General features: G+C 47.9%; 1 protein-coding gene across 2 annotated transcripts; it reads right to left on the reverse strand.

The window, feature by feature from the left end:
* Positions 1 to 475: 475 nt before the first annotated feature.
* On the reverse strand, positions 476 to 25,967 carry NSUN2 (NOP2/Sun RNA methyltransferase 2). 2 transcript variants are annotated; one of them, XM_074356019.1, is made up of 19 exons: positions 25,626 to 25,967; positions 25,362 to 25,519; positions 24,095 to 24,199; positions 19,278 to 19,383; positions 16,505 to 16,576; positions 15,664 to 15,748; positions 14,334 to 14,526; positions 12,424 to 12,498; positions 11,213 to 11,343; positions 8,253 to 8,326; positions 7,551 to 7,681; positions 7,135 to 7,231; positions 6,146 to 6,324; positions 5,714 to 5,806; positions 4,823 to 4,958; positions 4,021 to 4,101; positions 3,584 to 3,722; positions 2,554 to 2,593; positions 476 to 1,411 (listed from the first exon to the last, which is right to left on the reverse strand). In XM_074356019.1, exons 1-19 carry the CDS (start codon positions 25,734 to 25,736, stop codon positions 1,129 to 1,131), a joined length of 2,289 nt encoding a protein of 762 aa, XP_074212120.1. In that variant the 5' UTR covers positions 25,737 to 25,967; the 3' UTR covers positions 476 to 1,128. The 2 variants fall into 2 exon arrangements, with proteins under 2 accessions (XP_074212120.1, XP_074212115.1); XM_074356014.1 differs by having other exon boundaries at positions 5,714 to 5,845.
* Between the last annotated feature and the right edge of the window lie 51 nt (positions 25,968 to 26,018).

Here is a 26,018-nt window from a genome sequence, read left to right on the forward strand (position 1 = left end):
CGTGTCACCAGCACCCAGAGCCCTGCCTGGCACACAGCAGGGACTTAGTAAGTGATCAACTGAAGCGGCCCCGCAGGTCCTGCCTGAGGAGCACCACCCGCAGGTTCTCCAACAACAGTGCACGAGGGAGCCGGTTCAGCACTGGAGAGGGCTCTCAGATTGCTCAGGGAACCTTGCACCCACCCACATCTGCCTCACGGTAGCCGCGGCATCAACACCGCCCTCTAGAGGATCAAAGATGAACACACAAGACAGTCATTCAAGTGCTCTCACTGCTACCTACTCACTTTACTGGAGTAGAAACTGACACACTGTAAACGGACGATGCTTCAGCTTACAAGAGGGGAAAGGAGAAAAGCAGCTTTCACGTTCATGTTCCTTTCACCAGCTAATGCTTGACTACGAACATTTCCATTAAACCAAAAGTAAGTTTACTCCTTCTGACTTACAAAGAATAAAACAGGAGTCGTGCACGTAACGCGCTCTCACTAATTTTATTTCAACTTTCCAAGGATCCCAAACCCCATGTAAAAAATAAAATAGCAGAGCACTCCAATAAAAGCCCATAAAACCCTCATAATTAGTATCACAATTCATGATACAGCTCTTACTCTGAAAAAGTTTATTTTACCCTTTATTACAAAGGCACGGAAGTCATCTGAGACCTCAGATATCCACCCCACTGAGGATTACTGTTGCACTAACGTGCAACTAATGTAGGTATTAAAGCTGATAGTACAGTTTTCTATCAATTCGTGAGGAGTTATACATTCTCTCTATAAAGAATCCTTAGAAGAAATAGTGAGCCTTTAGACCAATGCAGGCAGAACAGGAGCCTGAACCCTTCTGTAAGGGCAGTTCTGTTTCTTGGCGGAGTAAGACTTTAAAGATGAAAGTCTATTCCCAGCAACGGGCACAGTGGGCCCAACTTTGCCAGAGAAACCAAGTAACACGAGCAACTTCTAACAAGCTGGTAAAGCCCCTCTCCGGAAGGCCTGCACGGAAGGAGTCCCGGGATCGCTCACGGCCCCTTCACCCGCCAGCCCCCGGTCTTCCCAGACACGTGCCTTCCGGGTCAGAAGCGGCCCTGGGTTTGGTCTCAGACCCCAAGGGGAGGCCCCGGCCCCCTCACCGGGGCGGGCCAGCCCCCGCTGGGTCACTGCTTGTGCTGGCGCCAGGGCTGGCGGGCTGCTCTGCTCCTGGTTCAGCAGCGGCCTCGCCATCCGGGGGCACAGGGCTGGCTGTGCTCTCGTCCATCTGAGCAGCCCCGTCTTTCTTCTTTTCTGCCGACACCTCCAGCCCCATCATCCTGAGATAGTGAAGCCGCTCATTCTTGGGCACAAAAGTTCGAATTGAGGCCTTTCCCCGCCATCCGCATAACACGATGGGGCACCGGAGCGTGTCTGGTTTCCTGCAAGGAGAACGGCTCTGCGTAGCATTCACAGTCCTCGGAACTGGCCCTAAAGAGCTGTAATACATACCCACTCCAAAAAACAGCCCCAACCTCCACGGGGAAGGCATTTTAGCCCTCGACCCTATGGCGGGTTTTCTCAAAGGAACCTCTTTCCTTCCTCATGCCCTGAATATTATCCACACCCTCAGGCTGGCCAGTTTCTCCTTCTAAAAGCTGACTGTGGAATAACACTCAAATTGGCAGCTTTCAAACCCTTTCAATGTCTGAATTTCCAAATACTTCCATCTTCTCAAATTTGAAGACCTCTCTATAAATTCCTAAAGCTGCCTTTTCTCTTGTACTTCAACTAGCAGAAACTCGTGAATGTGGAAAAGAGAATCCACATCTTAAAAAATAGTCTGCAGTTTTCTATGTGAGCCCCACAAGTACTGTCATTTTAAAACTCACCTGCTGTCTTGCTCTCAGCCCCACCCCCACACGAGCTGCTCTCTGCACGGCAGCCGAAGGCAGCTGGAGACCGCGAGGCCGAGGCCACGCGCCCCGCAGATGGGCAGGCTGCCTGGATGGACCTGCCCTCCTGCGCACAGCCCCACTCAGACTGCTTCTCAGCTTCCTCCTCGCCCTCAGGTTCAGCTCAAGTATCTTCCAGAGAAGCTGCCAAATCCCCCTCCAGCCCTGACTCGTTTCACTTCCTCCTTGGGAAACTGTTTTATTTGACAAAGAGGCGGCTGTTAAATGTAAAACCCGGGTCGGGTGCAAATCCTGCCTCTGCCTCTGCCTGGCTGGGGCGCTCTGGGCACCACCTGCGCTCGCTGTCCCATTCCTGGCAAGTGCTGACCGTGCAGGACATGCTCCCCAGGGAGGGGCAGCCCAGAACAGCGGTCACCTGGTGGCTGCCACCACCGGCAGGGCTCGAGGAACTCAACCTCTCTTCGCTGGTCTATCCTTACACTCACTCTGTTTGAGGCAGAAGTTAGAATTCGCTTTCTGAGGCCCAGGGAGTAGGACTGTGCACTGCATCCCGTGGTAAATAAGACTTCTCCTGGTCTGAGATCCCCACGGCCCCATCTGAGCCTGAGGCCACCCCCTGCACCCCGACGAGAACGCGGTGGCTCCGCGAGCAGGAGCAGCTCACTCACGTGGGGTCCGGCTCGTACTTCAGGACGACGCTGCCTTTGGCTGCAAGAGAAGCAGGGGCGCATCAGCCAAGCCCTCGGGGAGGTGGGGGGGGGGGGCTCTGCTGCACACGTTTATGAGCCCAGAGAACAATAATCCCTGCTCTTGGTCTCGGGGGTCTCGACAGAGAAAAGAGGCCTTTCTTTCTAAAACCACGACGCCATCGGCAGGCCCAGCCCCAAAAGGAGCAGTGGAGACGTGCGTAGGCTCGAGTCAGACCATTAGGGAGCTGGGTGAAGCTACTCAGCAAGTCTCTCAGACACAGGCAGGTGGGCATTAACTGCTGGTTAATTCTCAAAATTCAAGATGAAATAAATAATTTCTCCAACTCCCAGAAACAGCATGGAACAACACAGGAAAACTGTCAAAAACTATGTTGCCATCACCTAAATAAATGTGGGGTTAATGAAAGAAGAGAGCAAGGACAGGCAGCTCCTTCTCCTGGACAGGCCGGCGCAGCGGCCGCGGCCCCGCCGAGGGAGGCAGCCCATGCCGGCCCGTGCGGTCCGCTCCGGGTGCCAGCTGCAGGCACAGGACTCAAGAGTACACAACTTCAGGAACTGATGTGTGCGGTTTTCACCAAATTGAGCCAAAAACACTGAACAAGTTATAAAAAAAATAAACACTGAGAAGACAAGCAGAATTGGAAGCCTCGGTGGGGTTATTTCTGCTCTTAGGCGGAAACGTGACCAGAGTGACTCGAGGTGGCAGCTGATGGGACAGAACAGCAAGGACGCCTGTGTGGCTGGGACCCACACCCGCACCAACGGCCATGGGGTCTCACTGGGGGGAGCAGAGCAACCCCAGGGATGCCCCTGACCTTCAGGATACAGAGGTATCAGTTCTACCTCCACAAATACCTCTGAAAATTGACAGCTGGTAAAAAGCAAGCCTCACTGTACTGAAATGTAAAACTGAGAGATCCACCAAGCAGGAACGCCCCGTGTGCACGGTGTGTGCGAGGACAGGTTACAGGTCTACCGCACTGCTTACCCATGTCCTTGGCTTGGCTGTATGTCTCACTGCTGAGTTTTCTAAAAAATGGATTCTCCTGGGTTAACAGAATTTTAACATCTTCTATCGATACAGTGATGATTCTTGAATTAATAAATGGATACAATGTATATATTCCCTGTAGGGATAAAGAGAGAGGTCACCATTATGCACAGTAGCAACCACCCCTCATCCAGCAGGAAGCGAGCCCTGCCCTCCCCACCCCATGGCAGGCGGGGCACCGGGGATACACGTGGTATCTGTGAGCAAACACACCCCTCCCCAACCCCAGCAGGAACCCAGCGGGAGAGCTCGGTGGCAGAGTGCCCCAGCTGGAAGAAGCCAGCCCAGCTCCAGGCGGCCCGGACCTGCTGGGCCAGCTCAGAAACACCCATGTACGCCCCCGTGGCTGCGCTGTCCCGCTGGCTCGCCCTTACCTCCTGCGCCAACCGGAAAGCACAGTCAAACTCCTCCCCACTGTTATTGCGACACCAGACTTTAATCCCGGTGTTAATAACCTGGATGGGAAAATCTCAGATGAAACACACACACAACTGAAAGCCAGGATAATTGGTTAAAACACTCCCTTCTACTGTGAGGAGACAGAGCTACAAGCAGCTGCTGAAAAAAAGAAAAAAGGAAAGAAAAAGTGGAAAATACCCGAAGAGCCATCTGACTAAACTAGGGGGCCTCCTGGTCCCGGTTTATGCGGCTTACACTGACTAGCAGTTAGCGCAACAGACATTAAAGCCAGGAAAGCAGAGAAAGACCACGTAACACACACGCCACGGGCCCGCAGGAGCAAGGATGCTGTCACCCTGGGACCCCCAGTGGCAGCCAAGAGAGGACGACAAAGAGGCACCTAGTGTCTCAGTATTGTCCCGGTGATACTTCTGACCTCCAGACCACACGGAGATGCGCTGGGCGAACAGAAAGGCAAGGCGGTAAATGAGCTGGAAGAACAGTAAAGCAAATGAAAATCGGGGCCTGAAAGTGGAAAGAAATCTACAGAAAATGGAAAGGACAAATAAAACCAAGTGGCCACAGGAGCAGGAGGCAGACCCCCAGTCCCCCGACACAGCTGGAGCGAGCACAGTGGGGCAGAGGACACAGCCGGGCAGCCGGATCCCCTCTGCCCATCACCGACGCAGAGACCTGCACCAGGACCGGCTCCTCCCAACCGAACCCAAGCAGGCGACAGCAGCGCGCATGCCCCTGACCTCCCGTCGCCCGTGGTACCTTCATCCGCTCACTGTTGTTCAGCAGCACATTTCTGAGCTCCTTGGACACCATGTAGAGCTGCCGTTTCTTCCCTTCTGTGGTTCGTGTTAACAAATTCATCTTTGGGAACGAAGGATCCAAAGCATAAAATTTCCTGTAAAGAAGACAGCTGTTTATGAGAGACCAGTTCAATCACTGTCTCTAGCATCCCACTCTCCCCAAAAAGAACTCATTTCTCAAACTCAGTGTGGCTTAAAGGGCGCTGGAGCTCCGCTCGCTGGACATGGACTTCTGACTTCACCCACCCCACCCAAAACCTCCAGGAGTTCCATCTGAGCACAGCTAGGTCTGGGGTCTGCGTTAACAGGTGTGGCTTCCCCCTCAACTGCTGCTCTGATGACACAGCTGAGGACACCCACCTCTTCCAGAGACGTTTTAGGAGAGATTTTTACAAATGCAGGCAAGTACCAGTTATCCACAGGACAACGAAAGCGACCACTCTGGGGAACAGACACTGAATTTAACAAGCAAGGGATGAACCTGACACGCCATCCTGAGCACCTCTCCCCTATTCCACCTGGAAATCCCACCCAGACCCCCTGAGTCGGAAGCGAGGTGGGGAGCCCGGCCCCCGATCCTGAAGCTCAACTGAGTGGGCCACACTGGGGCTCACGGCCCAGAGCGCCCCATCCTCCCCACCTTTCCCTCTGGGTGGTCTTCCTTCTCTGGTTACCGGGCACCTGAAACGGAAGGGCTCAGCAAACACCTTCCGAAGTTCCACCCAGCTCTAACACGCACTTCAGAAGGAGCTAAATTAAAGACTATGGTTAAATGTGACCACGTGTGCACGTGGAACTCTACAGTAAACGTATCTAAATGAAGAATTTAAAAGGTTGAATTAATCCTTACTGGATGGGTGGAAACAATGGGTCGTCTTCAGGAATAAATACAAATGGATCTTCTTTGAATCCAAATAACTTCATTTTCTTAGATGGAGGAGGACTGAGGAGGGAGTGGGGATGACATAAATCAACCTGCAATCTGAGTAATAATGTTAAATTCCAGCAGCACGTCCCTCCTCCCGCCCGGCTCTGTGCAGCCCCAGGTTCCAGGCATGCAGGCTCTGTAGAGGGTGGGTGTCAAGTCTCTGCCCTCCAGACGACAGCCAGCAGCATCCACGATGCAGGTTCACAGGCACCGAACCGCATCCTACGCGGCAAGGACGCTCTCACCCAGGCCCGCCCCAGCCAAGGCACCACAGGGGCGCTCTGGGGTCCAACATAATCTACAGGTGCTAGGCGGACACGAGGACACCAGGATTGGGACACAACCGTTTCTTACCCACACACGCCATCTTTCTTACTTCCATTATTCTCCAAATTCCCAGTTCTTTCAGTCATTTCTGTGTCACTAGTTCCAGTTTTACCCTCCAGCTCCGAGGGGTCGGAGGTGCTCCCCACTGTGGGGTCTGAGGGGCTTGGCTGCAGGGGGGCCCTGGGGTCTGCAGACTCGCCCTGCGGCTGTGACGGAGACAAGCTCGTTTACACTCAGACTGCGACCCGCCCCACCCTGACGGCAGCTCACAAACTCCACCCGAGTGACGGCAGCATTTTATGTGTAAAAGAGAGACACCAGGACTTTTTTAAAGCAAGTATTTTAAATCTGTTTGCCAGTATAAGCAGAATTCATGGGCACTGAGTCTAGTTTTGCTTGCTTCTCCAAAGGTTAAGCATTATTTGTCCTCACTTTCAGGCACGAACCAGGAAGCAGGACAGACCTGCAGACCGACTGCGGGCCGGGCGGCACGGCCGTGGGTGCCGACGGCAGAGCGTGCAAGGTCCCCCGGCAGTTACAGCGGAGGGCAGCACGCTGGCGGCAACTGTGTCAAGACTCAGGCTCGATCACTCTGCTTTGTGGCCTCCCCCCACGTGATCCACGAGCCGCTGAGGCTTGTTATGCCAGGTCAGGCCAGGTCTGTGTCCCCTTCAGCCAGGCCTGGACAGCCTGTCACTCCCCCCACGGCCACAGGGAAGGAAGCAGAGCACAGGCGCCGGCTGGCGGAGGTGGGGGTGCCATTCTGATTCTGAGCAGCAGAGCAGTCTTTACATTTTTATTCAAGAACTGGACTTGAAATGTAGGAAGAATACACTTCCCAAACTGCTTTTTCCACTTGTTTCTCCCTCGTAAGAAATGGTTGGTTTTTGGAAAACTCAAAATTTAAATGAACCCCTCATCCCACACACACATTCTCGACCTGACCTCTGCCAGCTTTTGCCACAAATGCATGAAAAGACCGAATGGTGCGCTCAGTTGTTCTGGAAGACATTTACCTTTGGGGGACGTTTATTCCAAGGCATCGAACACTTTTTCACTAACACTGCCACGAAGAACCCTCCAGTGTTTTGATGATGGGGTAATATCCTAAGACTAAAAACAACACAAAAACCAAGAATCACTATTTACCCTTTTTACCTGATCCAAAACACAATCTTTCGCTGTAAAGAGTCATGCAACCCTCACTCACAGCATGGCCAACGTGTAATCTGTGAAAAGTGAATGTGGTGCTCTATTCTACGTATCACCATTTAGGTTCAAAGCACTTTCACTGTTTACAAATGTTTGATGCCAGCAGTTAACAGGCTGGAGAAATCTCCCCTGCTGGAAAGCTCACCTATTGGGTCGGCCATGGGCACAGCCAGGCCATGCAGGAATGCCAGGGGCCCCACTGCCTGCCCCCACAACTCACCAGTGCTCCAGGTGCATCGCCTGTAACTTTTCGGGGTCCCTGGGGGGGAACATGGTAGGCCGAATCTGGGTATGCCTGCCGCGAGGGACATCATCCCACTCTGCAAACCACTGCCCATCTTTCGTCATCACCTGCAGAACGAGAGGGTGGATGCTGAATTCCAGCACTGCCCGACGAGAGGGAGCGCCAGCGCGGCGGTGGAGACGCTCTCCCGCGTGGTGAGGGGCCGCTCCCATCCCCCTCCGAAGCCCAGCACGCTGTCTGCAGGGGCAAAAGCGAGGCAGTCCTTCCAGCAGCACAGCGCTTTCATTGTCCGCGTGGGTTTTTTCTTTTTCAAAACAAGCCTCGGATTTTTCCTGGTTTCAACAGAAAAGTGACTGGTTTCATATTGGAAACAGAGCTTGAATCCCAGCCAAATAAAAGGAAAAAAAGCAAAGCTATACTTATGGGATGAGAATAAACAAAGCTGCTTCTACCTGCAGAATGAAGACAGGAAAACTTTTCCACTGCCAGACAAAAATATTTATACAATCTTGCTAATTTGCCATTCAACAGAATTTTGAAGTTGATTCTAAGCCATATAACCCAATGTACTATTCACTCAAGTTACCCAAATGTGGACGCTTTAAAACTTCCACAATTCTAACAAGTCTACTTCAGCTGACCCGCTCTTCTGAGCCAGGGTCCTCACAGAAAGGTTACCTTCCACTGTGAGAGTCCAGGCATCCACTTCAGTCCCGGAAGTTCAGAGGACACATCCGCAAGCTCCAAAGCACCTGGCATCAAAAAGAACCTCACATCACGCCCAGCACAAGAGCCCGGCTACAGAAGACCACGAACGGCAGGATTCTGTTTACAGGAAGCGTCGGGGGAGGGCAGGCCCGTCAGACAGAGGGCAGACCCGCGGTTCCCAGGGCAAGGCGGACAGGGAGTGACTGCACGTGTGCACGGGAGCTTCCTGAGGGGATGGAAATGCTCTAAGACAGGGCCGTGGGGAGGGACACACGGCGACGCAGCGAAGTCACCAGCGCTCACCCAACTGCACACTTAGAACAAGTGAGCGTCATGGCCCATAAATGACAGCACGGTGGAGTAAAGCTGGTGAAGTGAGGGGCTGCACAGCCCCCCCAAGCACCCCAGAGAGGCTCCACAGCAAGGGCAGCCTGTCCACGACGCAGGGCGAGGGCCCCCAGAGCTCGGCCCCCCTTGGTTTCCAGACACACACCCGTGAGATGGTTTGTGTCTTCGTGCCTTTATGTCCAACATCCCAGAAGCAAAAAGCAACATTTAAAGTCAACTGTAGACATTTTTAAACATTCAGTTTTAGGCCCAAGTTAGCTTTCTATCAGGACTGCCCATCAGGACAATAGTCCTGTTTTAAAAACACTGGTCCACACTAGAACTATTACAAGAAGCTGTAAGCTGGGACCACTGCAGGAAATCTCTCAGATGAACGACCATCCACAGCCGCGGACAGAGCCGACAGCCTCGGGAGGAGGGAAATCCGACAAAGCTCCAAGCAAGCTGTGAAAAATGCAGGCGATCATGAAAGCAAAGCGCAAGAATCCCCAAGGTGGAGGCCCCACGGCGAGACACCCTCGACAGACACTCCCCTGACCGCCACTATTACACCCAAACAGTCTGGCTTTACACGCAGCACTAAGCAGCAGCCCAAGTGTCCAGAAGCTGGTCTCCTCCGCAGCACCGCCCGGCTCGGCGGTGCCTCCCTGCGGCACACGCGGGCCAGGAGCGGCTGGCGCTGGCCCAGCCTCCGCAGGCTGTGTATTGGCCACCCTTTCCCGGCTCCGCCCGAGGACTTCCAGGGGAGGACCACATTCCCTCCAGTCAAAATCCCCACAACCCAGAGGACAAGGCCCAGCAAAGGCCTACTCTCCGATGAAGCCGTGTCCACGCACGATGCCTCTGACAGAGGAGAGCTGAGGCATCTACAGTGCGGTCTGAACAACCACGTGCAGAGAGACAGCGGTGAGAGCAACACTCAAGACGGGAAAGCCACCTGCCCGGTAAGAAAATAATCAAAGAGCAGGACACTCGGGGTTACGTTCACTGTGAAATGACACCACCCACAGTCTCCCTCACGTGCCTTCAGGAATAAAGTGCCAGCAAAGACGTGGAGATTACGACCATCCAAAACACGTGATTCAGAAATCATGTCTGTGTAAGTACAGCAAAACCAACAACACATTAAACTCAGGTCTAAAGGATCCCACCAGTGCTAACAGTCAGAGGGCTGACGACACAGCACAGCTCGGTCAGCCGCGAGGAGAACCCCCCTGGAAGCCCAGATGGTCGTGGGTGCCGCCCCAGGAAATGCACACGTGTTTCAACTGTTACGTTTCAACTTGCTTCACACATAAGTAGAAAACTTTGTAGCATTCTATGCTGGAAACGTAGTTAGTTTGAAATTTCCCATTATTTGCTTTAAGACGAATTTGATAGAAAAGGTTAATTTCAGTGAAAACAAAAGGAGAAATAATACTGAACATCAAAACGTGAAAACTGCTGTTTCAGAACATTTCATACAATCTGGTCCCTCAGTACAGACAGTGTGATAAGAACTCACACCCACTAGGATGGCTACTACCAAACAAACAAACAGAAAACCAGCGCTGGTGTGGAGAAACTGGAACTCCTGTGCACTGTTGGTGGGAATGTAAATGGTGCAGCTGCTGTGGAAAACAGGAAGGTGGGCCCTCAAAAAGACAACACAGATATGCCAAAGGATGCAACAATTCCACTTGTGTATACCCCTGAAAGTCCCTGAGGGCAGGGACTCAAGGAGTCATCTGTGCACGTTCACAGCAGAGTTGCTCACAACAGCTAAAATGCGGGAGCAACCCAACTGTCCCTCGATAGATGAACGGATAAAGAAACCACGTTCTGTACAGACAGTGGAGTACTTCCAGCCTTCTTTAGAAAGGAAGGACATTCTGATACATGATATATGATATATGATACATGATATACGATACATGATATACATGATATAGAAAGGAAGGACATTCTGATACATGACATAATACGGATAAACCTCGAGGACGTTATCCTAAATGAAATGCGCTAGTCAGTCACAAAAAGACACACACTGCATGCTTCCACTCGTGCGAGACCCCTAGAGTGGTCAAACTCAGAGACAGAACACAGCGGTGCGGAGGGGATACTGGGGAGTTGTTCAACGGGTCCAGAATTGCAGTTCTGCAAGATGAAGAGCTCTGGAAATTGCCTACGCAACAATATGAATGTACTTAACACCGCTTAACTGTGTATTTAAAAATTGTTAAGATGGTAAATTTAAAGTTATGTGCATTTTACCATCAAATTTAGGAAAAAAAAACCAGTGCAATGAGGATCTGCTACAGTCTTTCAAGCTTAGAGAAGTAAAAAGGGCAAACCTTGTAATTCATGAAATACAACAAATACATTATATACATGTTTTAAATCAGGGATACCTCATTTTAGGGTTTATAGGCTAATCATATATGCAAATATGGAAGAGGTCTATAGGAAAATACATTAGAGCAATTTATAAAGGCATTTTCAACAAATGTGTCCCTAAAATGTACACAGTATTCAGTTTACTACTCTTGAATAAAGCCTCTGAGAAGCACAAGCTCTTATTAAAACAACCGTCACACACCGACCTTCACTCTTCTCCAGTAAGGATGCTATGACCGCCTCATCTTCGATGGGGTTCAGTGAACACGTGGAGTACACCATCCTACCGCCCTCCACCAGCTGCTCCGCGCCCCGGGTCGCGATCCGCAGCTGCAAGCTAAGGTCAGACACGAGGTTACCGAGACCGAGCACATCCACATGGCACGTACGTTACGGGCACCTATCACAGCATGTGTTTATCACAAATCCTATGACAGACTTAAGATATAAAATACTCCAGACAAAACAAGTCCCATGTTAAAAAAAAAAGAAAAAACAAAGCAAAACTTTAGGGTTCTAAACAAGTTAGAATAAACCTATACAAGATGTTCCACCTTAATTTTAAAAAAGCATCTATTTATATAAACACTGTTACTACTCTGTTAACCATTCCCAACACGTCAACAAGCAAAGCGTAAAGCTCATTAACAAGGAACTCAATATACTGGCTCAATTCCACTATTTAAAAGGCCTCCATACTTATAAAATATTTGATTTTTTTTCTATGAATAGTTTGTATCCTGTAGTAATTCTATCCTAAATGCCTCTGTTTCTTGAAAACAGTAGTTAAGTTTTTAACAGAGAAACAAAATTTCCTCCTAGAGTTATTTATGGTGAATATTCATTAGTACACGTTACATCACCCTGCCCTGAATTTGTATAATTTTAATGGTAAATGAGAAAAAAGAACACAGCTCTACAGACAGTACATTCAAAGCAGGTACTTTAAAAACCCCTGCACCCACAAAACACAGCAGCACACTAGAGGCATCACAGGAATTATCTTTGAGGTATAAGATTTTCTTTTCCCTTTAAACAAATTTTCTGTAAAGACAACCAAAAAATATTTCTAGGAGATCAAAATGTTGAGCAAAATAATTTAACACAAAATAATTAAACACGAAGTGGAGAAATATTAGTAAGAAATGATCATTTCATGGAAAGCATATTTGAAATGTTACAGGAAATTTTTATAAAAGGTGTTTTCAATAAATGTGTACCTAAAATGTACAGTCTTCAATTTACTACTCTTGAAAGGTTTTAGAAACAACTGACAAATAAGCAAACCCTCACGAAGGTGGCCACTGACTCTGTGGCTCGCGGTCGGGCAGCTGGAGTTCTGGGTGCTCAGGTAACCACCTTCAACCTTCGCCACCTCTCAGCCCGACAGCGCTGCCAGGCATGCGGCCGCACTCACCCGTGTAGCTGCAAGCTATTTAAGGTGGTCCACTTTTTCCAAACATCAATGTTTTTCCTCATAGTGCCATCTCCACTGAAAAGAAAGATATTTAAGAACTTAAAACTCGGCACAGGCAGACAATTAGCGCTCAACAAATATGTCATATTCCAGCTAACCCACAAAACAGGTGCTATTAGTAAAGAAAACAACCTAACTTCTCACAAACGACAATAAACTTTCTATTTCTGTTTTGGAGCCACTCTAATATACGTTAAACTTCCTAATTATACTTTGATTTCAATTCAGTAAGGAAATAAAGATTTGAGAAGGAAACCTCACTCAACACTTGAGAGAGTAACTTGCTTCTATTTGAAATACTAGCAAAACAAACCTACAGACCCAGGACAAGAACCACGAATACATACAAAGCATTTGATCCTGCTACTTAGAAACTCAGCTAACCAACAGCAGCGTTTTAATCAGAATTACATGAATGATGATAAACTTACAAGGGACTTCCACAGCAAATTCAATTAAGCCAATTTAATTTCTTTACCAAGATATTTGTATATATCACAGTTAAACATTCTTAAATTTCTGTTTTTATTTAAAGGGGTGATTATGTCCATATACATTATAACACAGAGTTGATCAATTAATTGTTCTGTCCATGTCTGATTTTATCTACTGAGATTTTTTGGAATAATTCCTGTGTCTGCTGCCTTTCTCTGTAAAAGTCAATTTTCCTTGATTTCTAGCCACATGTCCTGAAGCTGAAGGGCCTGCAGGACGAACTGCCCTATGAGACATGAGGGCTTTCAAACGGCACCCCTGCTTGTCCTGCTTGTGTGGTGGTGGCTGGAACTCTACCATAATTTGAGGAATTTCTTCACCTCACAACTCAGAGCTCATGAGGTCATGTCATTCTCACAATATATTTCTGATCAACAGAATATAGTAGTGGGAAATTATCTGATCCAAAGGAAAGTGAAAAAACTGCAATCTCAAAAGAACAGAACGTAGCTCATGACTTCATCTGATTTTTCTGTAATGGGGAGTTCTCCCAGGCAATCGACACGTGGTCACACTCAGTGCTGCCAGCTACGACTTTCAAACTGAGCTCTGCCACCAGCAGTAAACCTGCCCCTTGTTTAAATAAGATGGGATTTAATAACGATGGGTCAGATTTAAACCCTGGTTCATGTAACCAAGTCCTGTGGCAGCTCCTGTGCTACCGTCTCGACAAAGTCGTGTGTTCAGAAAGTATCAAACACTGCGACATCCCCGCCTACGCCACTGCCTCCAGGAACTTCACAGACGTCTTTAACATTCTTCTTTTCTTTTGGAAAAATTCAGCTATTCAGCTATGCCATGAAATTCTTTCATAGTTAAGCTATAAACATCCAAAATTAGTATGAAAAATTTAACAAAAGGTATGTGTACAAATACACGTGAGTTTTCCCAAGGTCTGACCTCCTGAACTGCACTGTGCCAAATAGCATGAGACCGACCATCAGAACCCAACGTGATCACGTATGAGTCATGGCCAAGCGCCGTCCATCCTCACTGCAAGTCCGACGATTACACTCCCCGGGACGAGCAGGTCACTGGCAGCACCGACACCAAGACGCCCCTGACCAGAGCGTACGATGCTACCTCCCCTCAGGTGTTTTCTTTCTCTCTCTTCTAAGACTATCAAAACCACCTCTTTCCGATCTCTTTGTTCTGTGTTGTCAGCTGTCCAGTTTATCACTGAAGCCCAGTGTCTGTCTTCTGATTTAGGCTCACAATATCTCTCTCTTCAAGTCAGTTGCCCCAAGATTCATACATGCAATTACCTGAGTGTTCTGTTCACGTGTAGCTTCATTTTAGACTATACCTGATTGGCTCTCAAGTGGATTTGGGGGTTTCTGGCCTCGTAGCCGTACCTGCAAGGGACGTCACACAGGATGCGGTCGTAGAAGAGAATCTCCTTCCTCCCGTTCACGTCCATCTGGAGCCTGGGGATGCAGGACGCGTCGTGGTTGACCACCATGATGCAGGGACTGCTCAGCCGCTTGGCCTGATGCACCAGCAGGTAGCAGCGCTTATTGTCCACGTCGTTGGCGATGACGAACCCCTCTGGGCGCAGAACACCGTGGTGTCAGGTGAAAGGCAGTGTGAGCGGAACAACTCCCTGAAGTACCTAACCTAGGTCGGCAGGTGAGAAGGGCAACCCACCAAACCTAAGACCGAGCTTAAGATTTACTATAACTACAGAAGCAGTCCAGAAGGAGCCAGGTGGCTCGGCGTGAATCTTACAGCCACTTAAAATTTCAAAACTTCAGAATTCATCTGTTCAACAATTATTCGCTTTGTACCAATTATTGTGCCAAAAATGACTTTTCTATTACTAGTAATAAGTAAAAAGGAGGGTGAAGAGAGAAAGATGTGGAAGACAACCGCATCAGTGACAAATGATTACAACAGTGCATGTGTGCTGGGCTCTGTCCTAGACGCCGTGCATCAGACCCACGGGGCGGGGCTGAGGCTCTGCGAGGCCCCGCGTCAGCCTGCTGGGGGTGGGGGGCGGGTCAGCACCCGGGCTAAGGGCACTGCTGGCAGGTTTGCTGAGCACCGCCTCCGTCACCACCAGTAAAAAGGCAGATGACAAACATGCCTAATAATGTTTTGATCAATAGGACTTTTCAAACAATATGAAACATAAAATATTAATAATAGGACGAAGCTCTCTTCTACCAATTCTGGAGAAAGCACTTAAAAGTAGGGAAGAATACAGAAAACTTTTTAGGAAAGATTTACCACAGTAAAGAGGACTTTTGAAAAAACACAGCCAATAAGCATTAAAGCAGAACTAGAGCAGCTGGCCGGAAAAAAAGGCAGCAGGAGGGGACAAGGGTAGACTGAAGCATTAGAAGACTAACGCCGCCACGAACAGCTACGCTCCTTACAAGGATCCCTAGAGGAGCATCAGCGGCACTGCCAGCTGCCGTTCCCTGAGCACTTCGCAACCTCACATGCTGTCCTGCAAGCTCAGGCCTGAGGCCCCACGTCACTACAACGAAGGCCCCCTCCCCACAGTGACGCGTGGCCCGAGTACGAGTGACGGGGCGCACAGCGTCCAGCTCTACCTTCAGAGACCGAAAACCCGCCTGCTTGACACAGGAGGCGCCAGGCCATGTTATGCCCGTTTCCTTGTCTACAACCCACCAGAAAGCCCCAGCAGGCCCACCCGCAAACCACCAGCGCCGCGTGTACCTGGGAAAGGGACGCGCATGTCAGCGTGCAGCATTTCGATTAACTGCGCGGTCTTTGATCCAGGCGCTGCGCACATGTCTAAAATCTGTTGAAAAGCGAGAAGATGGTTGATGTTTTTCTTTTAAATTTATAACAACTTAACATTATTTTTTCATTTCTATTTGAAGACTTAAATACATTTCTTCATACAATGAATTTAGAGCACGTTATACTTACCTTACAGGGCTCTCATGATATATAATGCCCCCAAACCACAGAAGGACAGATAGGGGACTCCATAGGGGACAGGAAGACAATGGCCCTTAATGGCCGATTAAGTGAACACAGGAAACCCAGGATGAGCACAGACAGCAAACGCGAGCAGCACGGTCACATAACACCAAGGCGCAGAGCTGGCTGGGCTCACGTCTCAGCTCAGCCTCGGACGACGAGCTCGGCACCCGAGGCCAGTTCCCTCCACTTTCCTCTGCCACCTTCACCCCATCTGGAAAAATGGGGACGGTGGCAGCATCTTCTCTCACAGGGATGTGCGCGTAATAAAGCGAACTCATTAGTCGAAAGAACCCAGAGCACTGCTCTCCATACATGTGATTTTCAACCTGACTTAGTCAATCAGGAACACTGAGGACAATCTGGGTAGTAGGTAAACAAATGAATAAACTTGAACAGCTATCTGAGTTGCAAAAATTGCAAAAGGAACTTAAATTAAATATGTATCACTCTCCATTATACCCAAAGCAAAAAGGGGCAAAAAAGATGATATTAAGGAAAAAAGGTCTCAACAAAACACAGACCCTGGCAGCAGCTTACCCACTGCGATTTTCTACTCAATCCACGGTACCTTATGGTGAGGGTGAGCGTTCAGCAGCAGCGGTGGAATCATGCTAACGGCTTCCTGACGGCTGATATTTCCCTTAGAAAAGAAAATGTTTTAAAAACCAGCTGTGACATTCAAAAAGGCGAAAATTTCAATACTGGGCATTATTTCCAACGCAATAGGAAAAAACCACAGAGTCATACACAGAACAGAACAGTCAGTACTGTCACACAAACAGTAAATAAGACAGATCTGTACACTTGTGGATAAACGGCTGCTGCCTAAAGGCTAAGTAAGGATGATGATGGATACCAAAACTTAGCATCAGAATGTTAGAAGTTCGAGTGTGACAACCAAGTTCTGTAAAAGAAAGTACAGCAGCTGGATGAGCATCTCAAGGGCAGGCGATGCTACTGAAACACCTTCAACCGCAGGGAGCAGCCCCAGGGGCCCAGCACAGAAGGTCACTGTCAGGGCGCTTTCCATCCTGGCTGAAGCCCTAACTTCTATTTGTAGTCTCCTGTTCCCGGGAACAGCTCATGCCTGCCTCCTGTTCCCGAGAAGTGCCTCTCAGAAGGATGAAGACATCAACCACTGCTCCTCTCCTTCCTCGTGGAGGACAAGCAGCACTGAACCGACCATCCTCCCCACCTTCACTGCAGGGTCAGCAGGTCTGTTAAAATGTACGACTGTTCAGATTCAGACAAATTTTCTTGGTGAAATCCAGCACTTGTCTCAACCACAACTCTATTTTAACAGCCTTAGGACTGAACATTTAAAAAAAAAAAAAGCTGTGAAAACCACCTGAACCACCAGGCTTCAGCTCTATTACAATCTGGGTCTCCTGCACTTGAACAGCCATCCAAGCCGCGTCACTCACCTGATACTTCGCAATTGGCTATCGGAACCTAAACACAGGCTTCCTTCCAGTCACACCCGTTAATTTTCACCTCATGGGTTTCTGGCCAGCAAAGCACCTTTGTGACGATTAAACTGTGATGGACTCGGCAGGCACTGATTCCAAGCTCTGGGTTATACTTGTGATTCTGATAAGCCTGCCTTCTGTTTTCACCCAAGTTTTCAATTAACGCATTAACGGGGGATGGGGCTGTTGGGCCCTTGGCTAGACACCCTGGCAGTCAGTCACTGCATTCATAAACGCTCTCTGCAGCCAGGTCTCAATAACCCAGAAAGTATCTCATCCTGCTGACTCCAGTCAAAAATCTGGACAGGTTCCCTATAACACACGTCCCAATGCTAAACTCCCGTGTCCTACACCTTTCAGAGCTGCCCCAACCTGGCTCTGCACAAGCTGCCCGACTATGCATGCCCCTGCCCTCTGCAAGCCGTCTGCTCTTTTGAAGTCCAAACCTAAACTGTTCTCCGACAGCTCACATATCCCTACCCGACCCTCCAACTAGTTGTAGAGCTGAGCCAGAGAACCCCTCCTGTGTGGGCCCAAGTACAGAGCCGCTGCGTGGAGGTGCTGAGGTCCGTTTATTCCTTACCTTGGGGAGGGGAGGGGAGGGGAGGCAGAAAACCGGGCAGAGGAGCCTGGAAAGCCACACCAAGCGGAAACGGCCGTGGACTGAGCAGACGTTAGACCTGAGTGAGGAGAGGGTCTCTAAGCTGGTTACTGTGTCAAGGGAAGGAAGGCGGGGAGCACACCAGTCCTGTTGGGGTGAAGACGGCAGCTCAGAGTGGGAAAGAAATTAAAGACTGCCTGGTGACACACAGAGGCTTCCTTGGCTAGGAAAAGGAGATCAGAGAACAGGAAGGGGGAGCTTCTGATTTTAAATATGAGACTATTAAGAATCCCCAAGAAAAGAAACTGCAAAGCTCACAACATCCAAACCTGACAGGCATTCATTCGATCATGTACCGCGTGAGGGGACAGTTACTTTGTTGGGGAAGATTTGATGCTAAAGGTGAGAAGTTCAGTGTCTGAACTGCAATCAAGGACTTTGTATGGCAAAGGAGTTGGGGTGAAGACAGATAATGGCTTTGTGAGAACCAAAGTTGTCACAATTGGGTGTTGTTTGTTTGGCAAAGGTGGAATTAGACAAGAGCAGGAAAAAACAGAAATGTTAAAAATGAGTTTAAGTCTCACTTTAATAAAACAACACAGCCCTAAAAATGTATTACTTTTTCTGCAGGAATGGCAGCCAGCCGGCAGGCGCACCTAACCGAAGGATGTGAGGGGGAAAGAGCAGCGGCTCCTCAGTGAGACCCCACCCAGCAGAGCACTGCTCCCACCTCAGGGCGGCAGTCACCCAAACCCAGACTGGCTAGAAACAAAAAGCCACACAGACAACTGTGATGGCGCCCTCCCGACATCTCATGATTAGATGAGCCAAACAAAAAACAGCTATGCAAATGATCAGAAGTGAGGGGCACACACACTCACAGGTGTATCTCTGCATGCCCTTATCTACCTAATTGCTCCCAGTGGCAAGTATGATCCAAATGAAACCATGACACTAGTGTGCATTTAAAGCTTCAAGGAAACCAGGGTGGGCAGGGATAAACTGGGAGGTCGGGGTTTGAAGAGACACACTAATATATACATAAAATAGATAAAACAACAGGGTCATACTATATAGCGCAAGAAACTATAACTAATACTTTGTAATGGCCTGTGATGAAAATGAATATGAAAAGGGATTATATATGCATAAATGAATCACTATGCTGTACACCAGAAATTAACACATTATAAATCAACTGTACTTCAATAAAAAAAATAAAATAAAATTAAGCTTCAAGGAAACCAACAAATCTAACGAAATCTACTCACAGACTCAGTTTCGCTAACCAGAAACTGGTGGAACTTTTCTAATTGCGGAGACTTTCTCAAGATTTTTCGACTTAAATTTGTGTGCCAGGCAAGTTCTTCAGGATACCTGAACAAAAACAAAGTAACACATTTATGGATTCTACATATAAAGTGGTCTCTTCACATCTTTTTGCTTATACAAGTCATAAACCAAGTGAGACACTCAAGTGTGTCCTGCCCACTGCCCCCTCAGCCCTCTCGAGCAGCCAGCAGCACTGAGTGATGTCACTGGGGCACAGGAGCAGGGTTCCGACTGTATCACGTATCTGCTGGGGGGTGGGGAGGGCAGAAACAGAGCCTGGGGGGTTATATGAGACATAAACACATGATATGACTGAGAAATTATAGTAATAAACGTTCAAGATCAGATGAAAAAGTGGAGACACCTCTGCTCTCCACTGTGGTAAGCTACCAGCATAGAGGTCAACAGGAGACATCAGATGACGAATTAAAGTGCAGATCACACAGAATCAAAGCAGTGCCATAGGGCAGGTGTCAGAATGTCTGACAAACACCTGCCTGCAATCTCTGTTACTACATTTTTCACTATTTCCAAAGCAAACCAGTCCAGCCACGTATTGAAACATTTTACACACCAAAAAACCCTGCAAATCATCAATGTACTAACTTGAGCTCCAAGGTTGCTGTTTATACACAAAGCATCTCCTGTCATTTCTGTGACTTTATCTGAACTTTATAAATGATGACGTCACTGATTAGGAAATGTGTGCTTGCATCTGTCCTCTGGGCTCCACCTGCACATGCAGCATACTGACAGGACACACGGGCCCACGCCGAGCATCCCATGGCACTCGGTGACAAATCTCACTGCCCCTATTGTTAAGCCTGAGGTTTGACGGTGAGCTCAATTTAACAATGCAAGGTCACCATGTTTCCACGTGCTAAGGGGACATCCATAAAAATGAAACCAGAACGTTTGAAAAATACACATCTGACTGCTCTGAAAGTTTGAGTGACTGACAGAAACAAACTCAGGTTTAAGATGTGAAGACATGCTCGACTGTCATGATGTTACAAGATACATCTGAAAAGTGCTTTCTACCAAATAATGATGGTTAAACTGGCTGAATCTGCTAACGGCTACCCTCCAACTGTCCCAGAGCTTTTAACTGGTTCCCTCTTCAATATTTAACCTGTTTCAAAATTACAAAATCAAAATGCAATCACAGTTATCAGGCAATTAAAGAGTGTCACTTTAAATACTCGCTTTGGCCTCACTAAAGGTGAATGGCTCCAGCTGCAGGGCTGCGAGGAGCCCGGCGTCCAGATGCAACCTTTGCTGACAAACACCTGCTTTTATCTGATACCTGGCAACCTTGGACTGTCTGTGACCAAAGACAGCACACATGGGGTCACTACCTTCCCAAACCAGCACAACACCTTAATTTGAATGTCACCTATGATTATTTACTGCACCTCCCTCGATTTTCATTTTCAAATACAGACAGCAGTCTAAGATATAACTTGAGCCAACAGTTCCATAGATGCCTTACAGGTTGAATTTCTAGGAGCTAAAATGTAAACTTTCTATTATAAGATTAAAATTCTATTGTAAGTTGTTATGATTGTGAAAGCTGTTAATCTTTTGAAAAAATATCTGAGAACTTTCAAACAGTTAAATACAAATACAGGCTGATAGGTAAAATAGAAAAGTGTATTTCTTATGCAGCTTTACGAGTAAGTTTTGAGCTAACAAATGTTTAATAAAATCTCTGCAGGTTTAAACATCAAATAATCTTTAAAAAACTATGTTTATAGTTACATAATTCAAATTTAGCTCTTGAGCTTTAAAATCCTATTTGGAAACTTGTCATGTCTTTCAAGAATAAATTAAAAGCACCACTGTCACCTTTAAACCTCAAAAATTATGGGAAAAAAGTCTTTCTAAGTATATACAGCATCTATGACAAACCATCTTCAATCCGAAAATTAAAAAGAACTTAAACAGAACGACAGTAAGGTTATGTTCTCAACAACTGATTGTCAAAACAAGGCCTTTAAAACATGCTTTAGGGTAGTTTTCTTACAGATCCTAGTCTATTGAAAGTAAGAAAAAAAACGAAATCTTCCCAAGTTATGAGTCCTATACGTAACATTCCTTCTAGAAAACATGGTTCCCAAAAAATATTTCTCCTGTATTATATTCTGCTAGGTATCAAAAGTTTAAAAGAATATTATGTGACCTAGTTCTGTTTTGAACAATACAGAAAACCACTATAGGTCTTCAGTTTCTGCTTTACTTGCTCACTGATTTATGGGTAGCCTACACTTGACTAGTGAATTTGACTGAATAAATGTTTATAGAATAAAACCATCACATGATTGTCACAGATAATGGGAACAGGTGAGTATTAGGGACCCAAATCATACAATCTGTTGCTCCCACACTTCAGCTGTGTGTTCAGAAAATTAAAGCAACAGTAACGTGCAGAGAATGACCGGCCACTGGAGAGATTCACCGGCAGTCTTCAACCACGAACACCCGCAGGGCCTTTCCAAGAGGTCCGGGAGTTGACCTGTTCTGTACCCAGACCCAAAGTTCACTCAAGAGGGAAAAATAGCTGTAAAATGAGATGAATAAACCAAAGTTTAACTGTAATTTGAAGAACAATAAAAACAGTGAGACCAATATCCAAATTTGTTGGAAACCCACAAAAGAAAATTCCACAGGGACGCTCCCAGAGAGGCACCTCCTTCCCACAGGAGGCATGTTTCCAGCTCCTCCCCCTGCTCAGATGCAGAGGATGGTCAGAGACTCCCCTCACTGGAAAAGCCATCCTTCCGGACCCAAGGTCTAAGGAATAAATGTTCTCAGGTGACAGTGTGAGGCGGCAAACAGAAGCAAGAGTATTAGAAATGGAAATGTGCACCAAGACAGCCTCAAACCTACTTCTGAAAATATCAGACGATCACTACTTCAAGTGCCAGCACCACCAATCAAATCTCCAAAACATGGCCTGGGAGAGGTGCTCAGCCTATAACCCGGTTACCCTGGGGGGAAGCGGCTCACCACGTGAGGGCTGCCTCACCTGGCACGGCTGCAAGCACAGCAGCTGGAAAGGTCTCTTCCTTCCCCCCGGTCTCAGCACAGCGGAGACGCGGCGCGTGGCCACCAGGAGCCGCCTAGCACCTCAGTCATTTTCCTGCGCTCTAACGATTAAGCTTTTAAAACCTAGCTAAAATGTTTGACCAAAAAAAAAAAAAAAAAACCATCATGAAATTTTTCGGCTCAATACTGCAGACTTATTCCTTCTCCAGAAATGCATTCTACAATGGGACATCTGGCCTTTGAGCATTCATTCAAAACGTGTATGCTATACACATCTGATACGGACACTGCAATTCAAATAGCCAACAAAAGAATGAAAAGCAAGCAAAGCTATAACCCACATTAATGAGAACCTGACCTTGGTCTATGATCACTAACGGGTATCCAAAGAGGACACACAGCATCAAACACTTGAATAGTCAAAACCTCCAAAGCTGCCAGGAAATGCTGGTTAAATCCACCTTTTACAGCAATCACTTGAAATACTTTGTTGTTGTTTTGTGAGGACTCTCAATACCTCAAAGTTGATATACCGAAATGTGGAACTAAAACAATTTACTTTAATGACTTCTCTATTTATAAATTAACCCAGGGCTTGACATGTCTTTGGTTTGTGCTTGACTATGCCAAGCCTTTTACAAGACAGAAGAGGCTGCCTTCACACAACTGAGACCTGAATCGGACCATGAAAAACAAGCAACCCACGGGACACTTACTGGACAGTAAAAAATAAAAAGGGGGGTTAGCCGGGAGGGCAGGAGTATGCCCGGGCCCTGGGGACAGTAGACAGAATTGGCTGAAGCAGCCCTGGTGACTCTTTGCCAGGTTAAGGGCTGCGAACTGATTTTTAATCAAGCGATTCCTACTCATCTCAAATGACTTTAGGCTACGTTAAGTAGTTCGAAATGGAGTGGCCGAAGTTCGTGAACCGCCGTGATGACCGTTTGGAACAGAAGGGGCAACTGATAGAAAAAAGACCCCCGGGTGTAACCAATTACACTCACTGATGGACTCTAAGACACTGAGGCAAGGCTTGAAGGCTCAGTCACAAGACCTGATCCTGGGAGGCCAAGGAGCTGCTCCAGATAGACAGATGCTGCTGGAGGCACTGTTGGAGCAGGCTTCCCACTCACACCTGCCTCCAGACCCAGTACAGGACAGGGGATCAGCACTTATGCCAAGACGTCTCCTTCCCAGATGCCTCTTCAGAATGGCTCGTCACTTCCTTTCCTTTTCCTATTTCTGGGACTAACCTCTGCTGTATTGGGTGGGGGCGTGCAATAAACCAAGTGATTCGTAAATTCAATGCTGGCTGCACTCTGTTTCCCACCCCAGGACCCTTACGGCCTTACTGCCAGGCCCTGCAACAAAACATTAAATCTCCAGCAGTTCCGATGTGAAGACACGGGGTTTAAATGGAAATGGTGGAAATGGTAACATCCAGGAAGGAAAGAGGCTGGATTGACTTGGAAAAATTAACTGAACCCAAGACTTTACATAGAGTGCTGCAAATCACATATGAAAACTTGCACCCCAGAGTGAAGTAACAGCAATAAAAATCACTGGGAAAAAAGAACAAGAGAATGTCTGGAAAGTATATTTAGGTCCTTTCATGTCAATGTTAAACACATTACCAAGAAATATATTCAAGTGCCAAAATTAAAATCCCACAGAAATATCGAGAAGGATGAAGCCTTGTTATACTCACCAACTCAGGGGCTGTGGAACTTCAACTTTCTGACCATCTACTTCCAGGTCCTCCAATTCCTTGAAATACTTGTTCTTTAAGCAATGGAGAATCTCTTTTGCATGGCTATTTAAAAAGAAGCAAGTTTTAAATCAACCTGAAAAGCTAATTTAATATTTTATTTTTTTGTAAATTTAAATTTTTAAGCATTTTAAAACTAAAACCATCTCTGTGTGCAGAGAAAACATTCTTCAATCTCTGCTCTTTTACTCTATTCGCTCACAGCTTAAACAACCTTCCTTTTTCGATCACTAAAAGGTGATAAGCTAAATACTGTCCTACTGCATTTCTTCCCTCCTGACCATTCCAAGCGTCATTTTTACTTGCAGGTCATTTTTAGAAGACATAACTGAAAGCATACACTGTAACTTACACATTCAAGACCCAGAAGGCAGAAACAAAGTGACTAACCAAGACCCCCAAAGCTTGCTCTGCAGAAGCCCAGGGGAACCACAGATGTGGAAACAATATGTTAATGGCCCCTTTGCATTTAAGGGACTGAAATAACCCAAAGTAAACTTCACAGATGTCACAGACTGAAAATACACTGCATGTACCAGACAGAACTCTCCATCCCGAATTTGCACATGTAACCCATGAAGAGACCTGAAGGACAGCCATGCCTGAACAGAGAACTCCTGAAACTTACCTTTACTTCCCACCCATCATTTCAGAGCCCACTCCACCTCTTACTATCTACTTCCCTGATAAGTACCCCACTCAACAGCTGATGAGAAGACAGATCTGGGCATTGCCTCCTGCCTCCTTGCTTGGTTGCCCTGCAAAAGAAAAGCCTCTTCTCTTTCTGCAAAACAGTATTGGTATTTGGCCTTTCCCTTGGGAAGCAGACAACAAGCCCACTTGCCCAGTTACATGAGTACAAAAACATTTTTAAGGAGAGAACACCAGAAGTTTTTAAGCAGGCTTGTAATGTTACAAATTTTCACGTGCTCCAAAGGCTGAGCACCTTCAACTCACAAATCCTCAGGTGTCACCTTTCAGATTACATTTTCGTTTCTTATTCTGGCCTCCAAACTTGCAGTACCTCCCTGACCTATTCCGTTGGACCCTGTGCTCCCTCTCAGTGCTTCCAGACTCTAGAATCCACACCGCTGACATACAGAGGTTCTCCAGCACTGTAACACTTCTTGGGGAAAACATTCTCGTTTTTAACCATGCGCATCCTAACCCCAACTTTAGAGTTAACACTCAAGGCACGGCCCCCTACCTTTTGTAACCAGTAATTCTTAAAGTGGCCGGGAGAGGCTCCCTGAGCGCTGCCATGAACTGGTCCCACTCGCCTTCGGGCACGATCTTGAGCTCCTGATAGTAGTGCTCGAACAGCTTGTTCTCCTTGATGATCTCGGGGTAGCCGCCTTCCCAGCCCTGAGGAAGGAGAGGGACGTCTACTCAGACGCTGGAGCCGCGCCGTAGGCCTCGGGGTCGGGGAGGCCCACGCAGCGCCCTGGCCCGCCCTCACCCTGGCCCCTACCGCGTCATTGCGCTTCCCGCCGCCCTCGGCGCTGTCCTCCGCACCCCCGGGCCGCTGCTGCTGCTGCTGCTGCTGCTGCTGGAGCCGCCGGCCCCGCGACCGCCGCCCCATGGCCCACGCGGCCGCGCACGCCGCCCTCACACACCGACCCGCCACCGTCGGCCGCGCGAGCACTTCCGGGCTGCAGCTTGAGGACCCCGCGGGTCTGCGCCTGCGCCTCACTCGGATCCGCAGTAACCTTCAAGAAACAAGCCGAAAGCCCCGCGACCCGTGCTCCCGGAAAGAAACCAGCGAGAGGAACCGCTGACAGCCGTGAGTGGGAAAGGGGCTCCAGAGAGCAGGCCGAAAGGCGCCTGCACGCCGAGCGCCCGGGTTTCCCGCGCGGGCTCAGGC

Source organism: Camelus bactrianus, chromosome 3, assembly GCF_048773025.1.
Source record: "Camelus bactrianus isolate YW-2024 breed Bactrian camel chromosome 3, ASM4877302v1, whole genome shotgun sequence".
Lineage (NCBI taxonomy): Eukaryota > Metazoa > Chordata > Mammalia > Artiodactyla > Camelidae > Camelus > Camelus bactrianus.

Excerpts from the sequence above, each read along its gene's own strand:
- NSUN2 (XM_074356014.1), bottom strand. The coding sequence starts at position 25,736 with ATGGGGCGGCGGTCGCGGGGCCGGCGGCTCCAGCAGCAGCAGCAGCAG. Across the intron at positions 11,344-12,423 it reads AATAGCTTGCAGCTACACGG|CTTGCAGCTGCGGATCGCGA; the intron begins GTGAGTGCGGCC and ends GTCTGACCTTAG. Across the intron at positions 7,232-7,550 it reads GCGATGCACCTGGAGCACTG|TCTTAGGATATTACCCCATC; the intron begins GTGAGTTGTGGG and ends TGTTGTTTTTAG.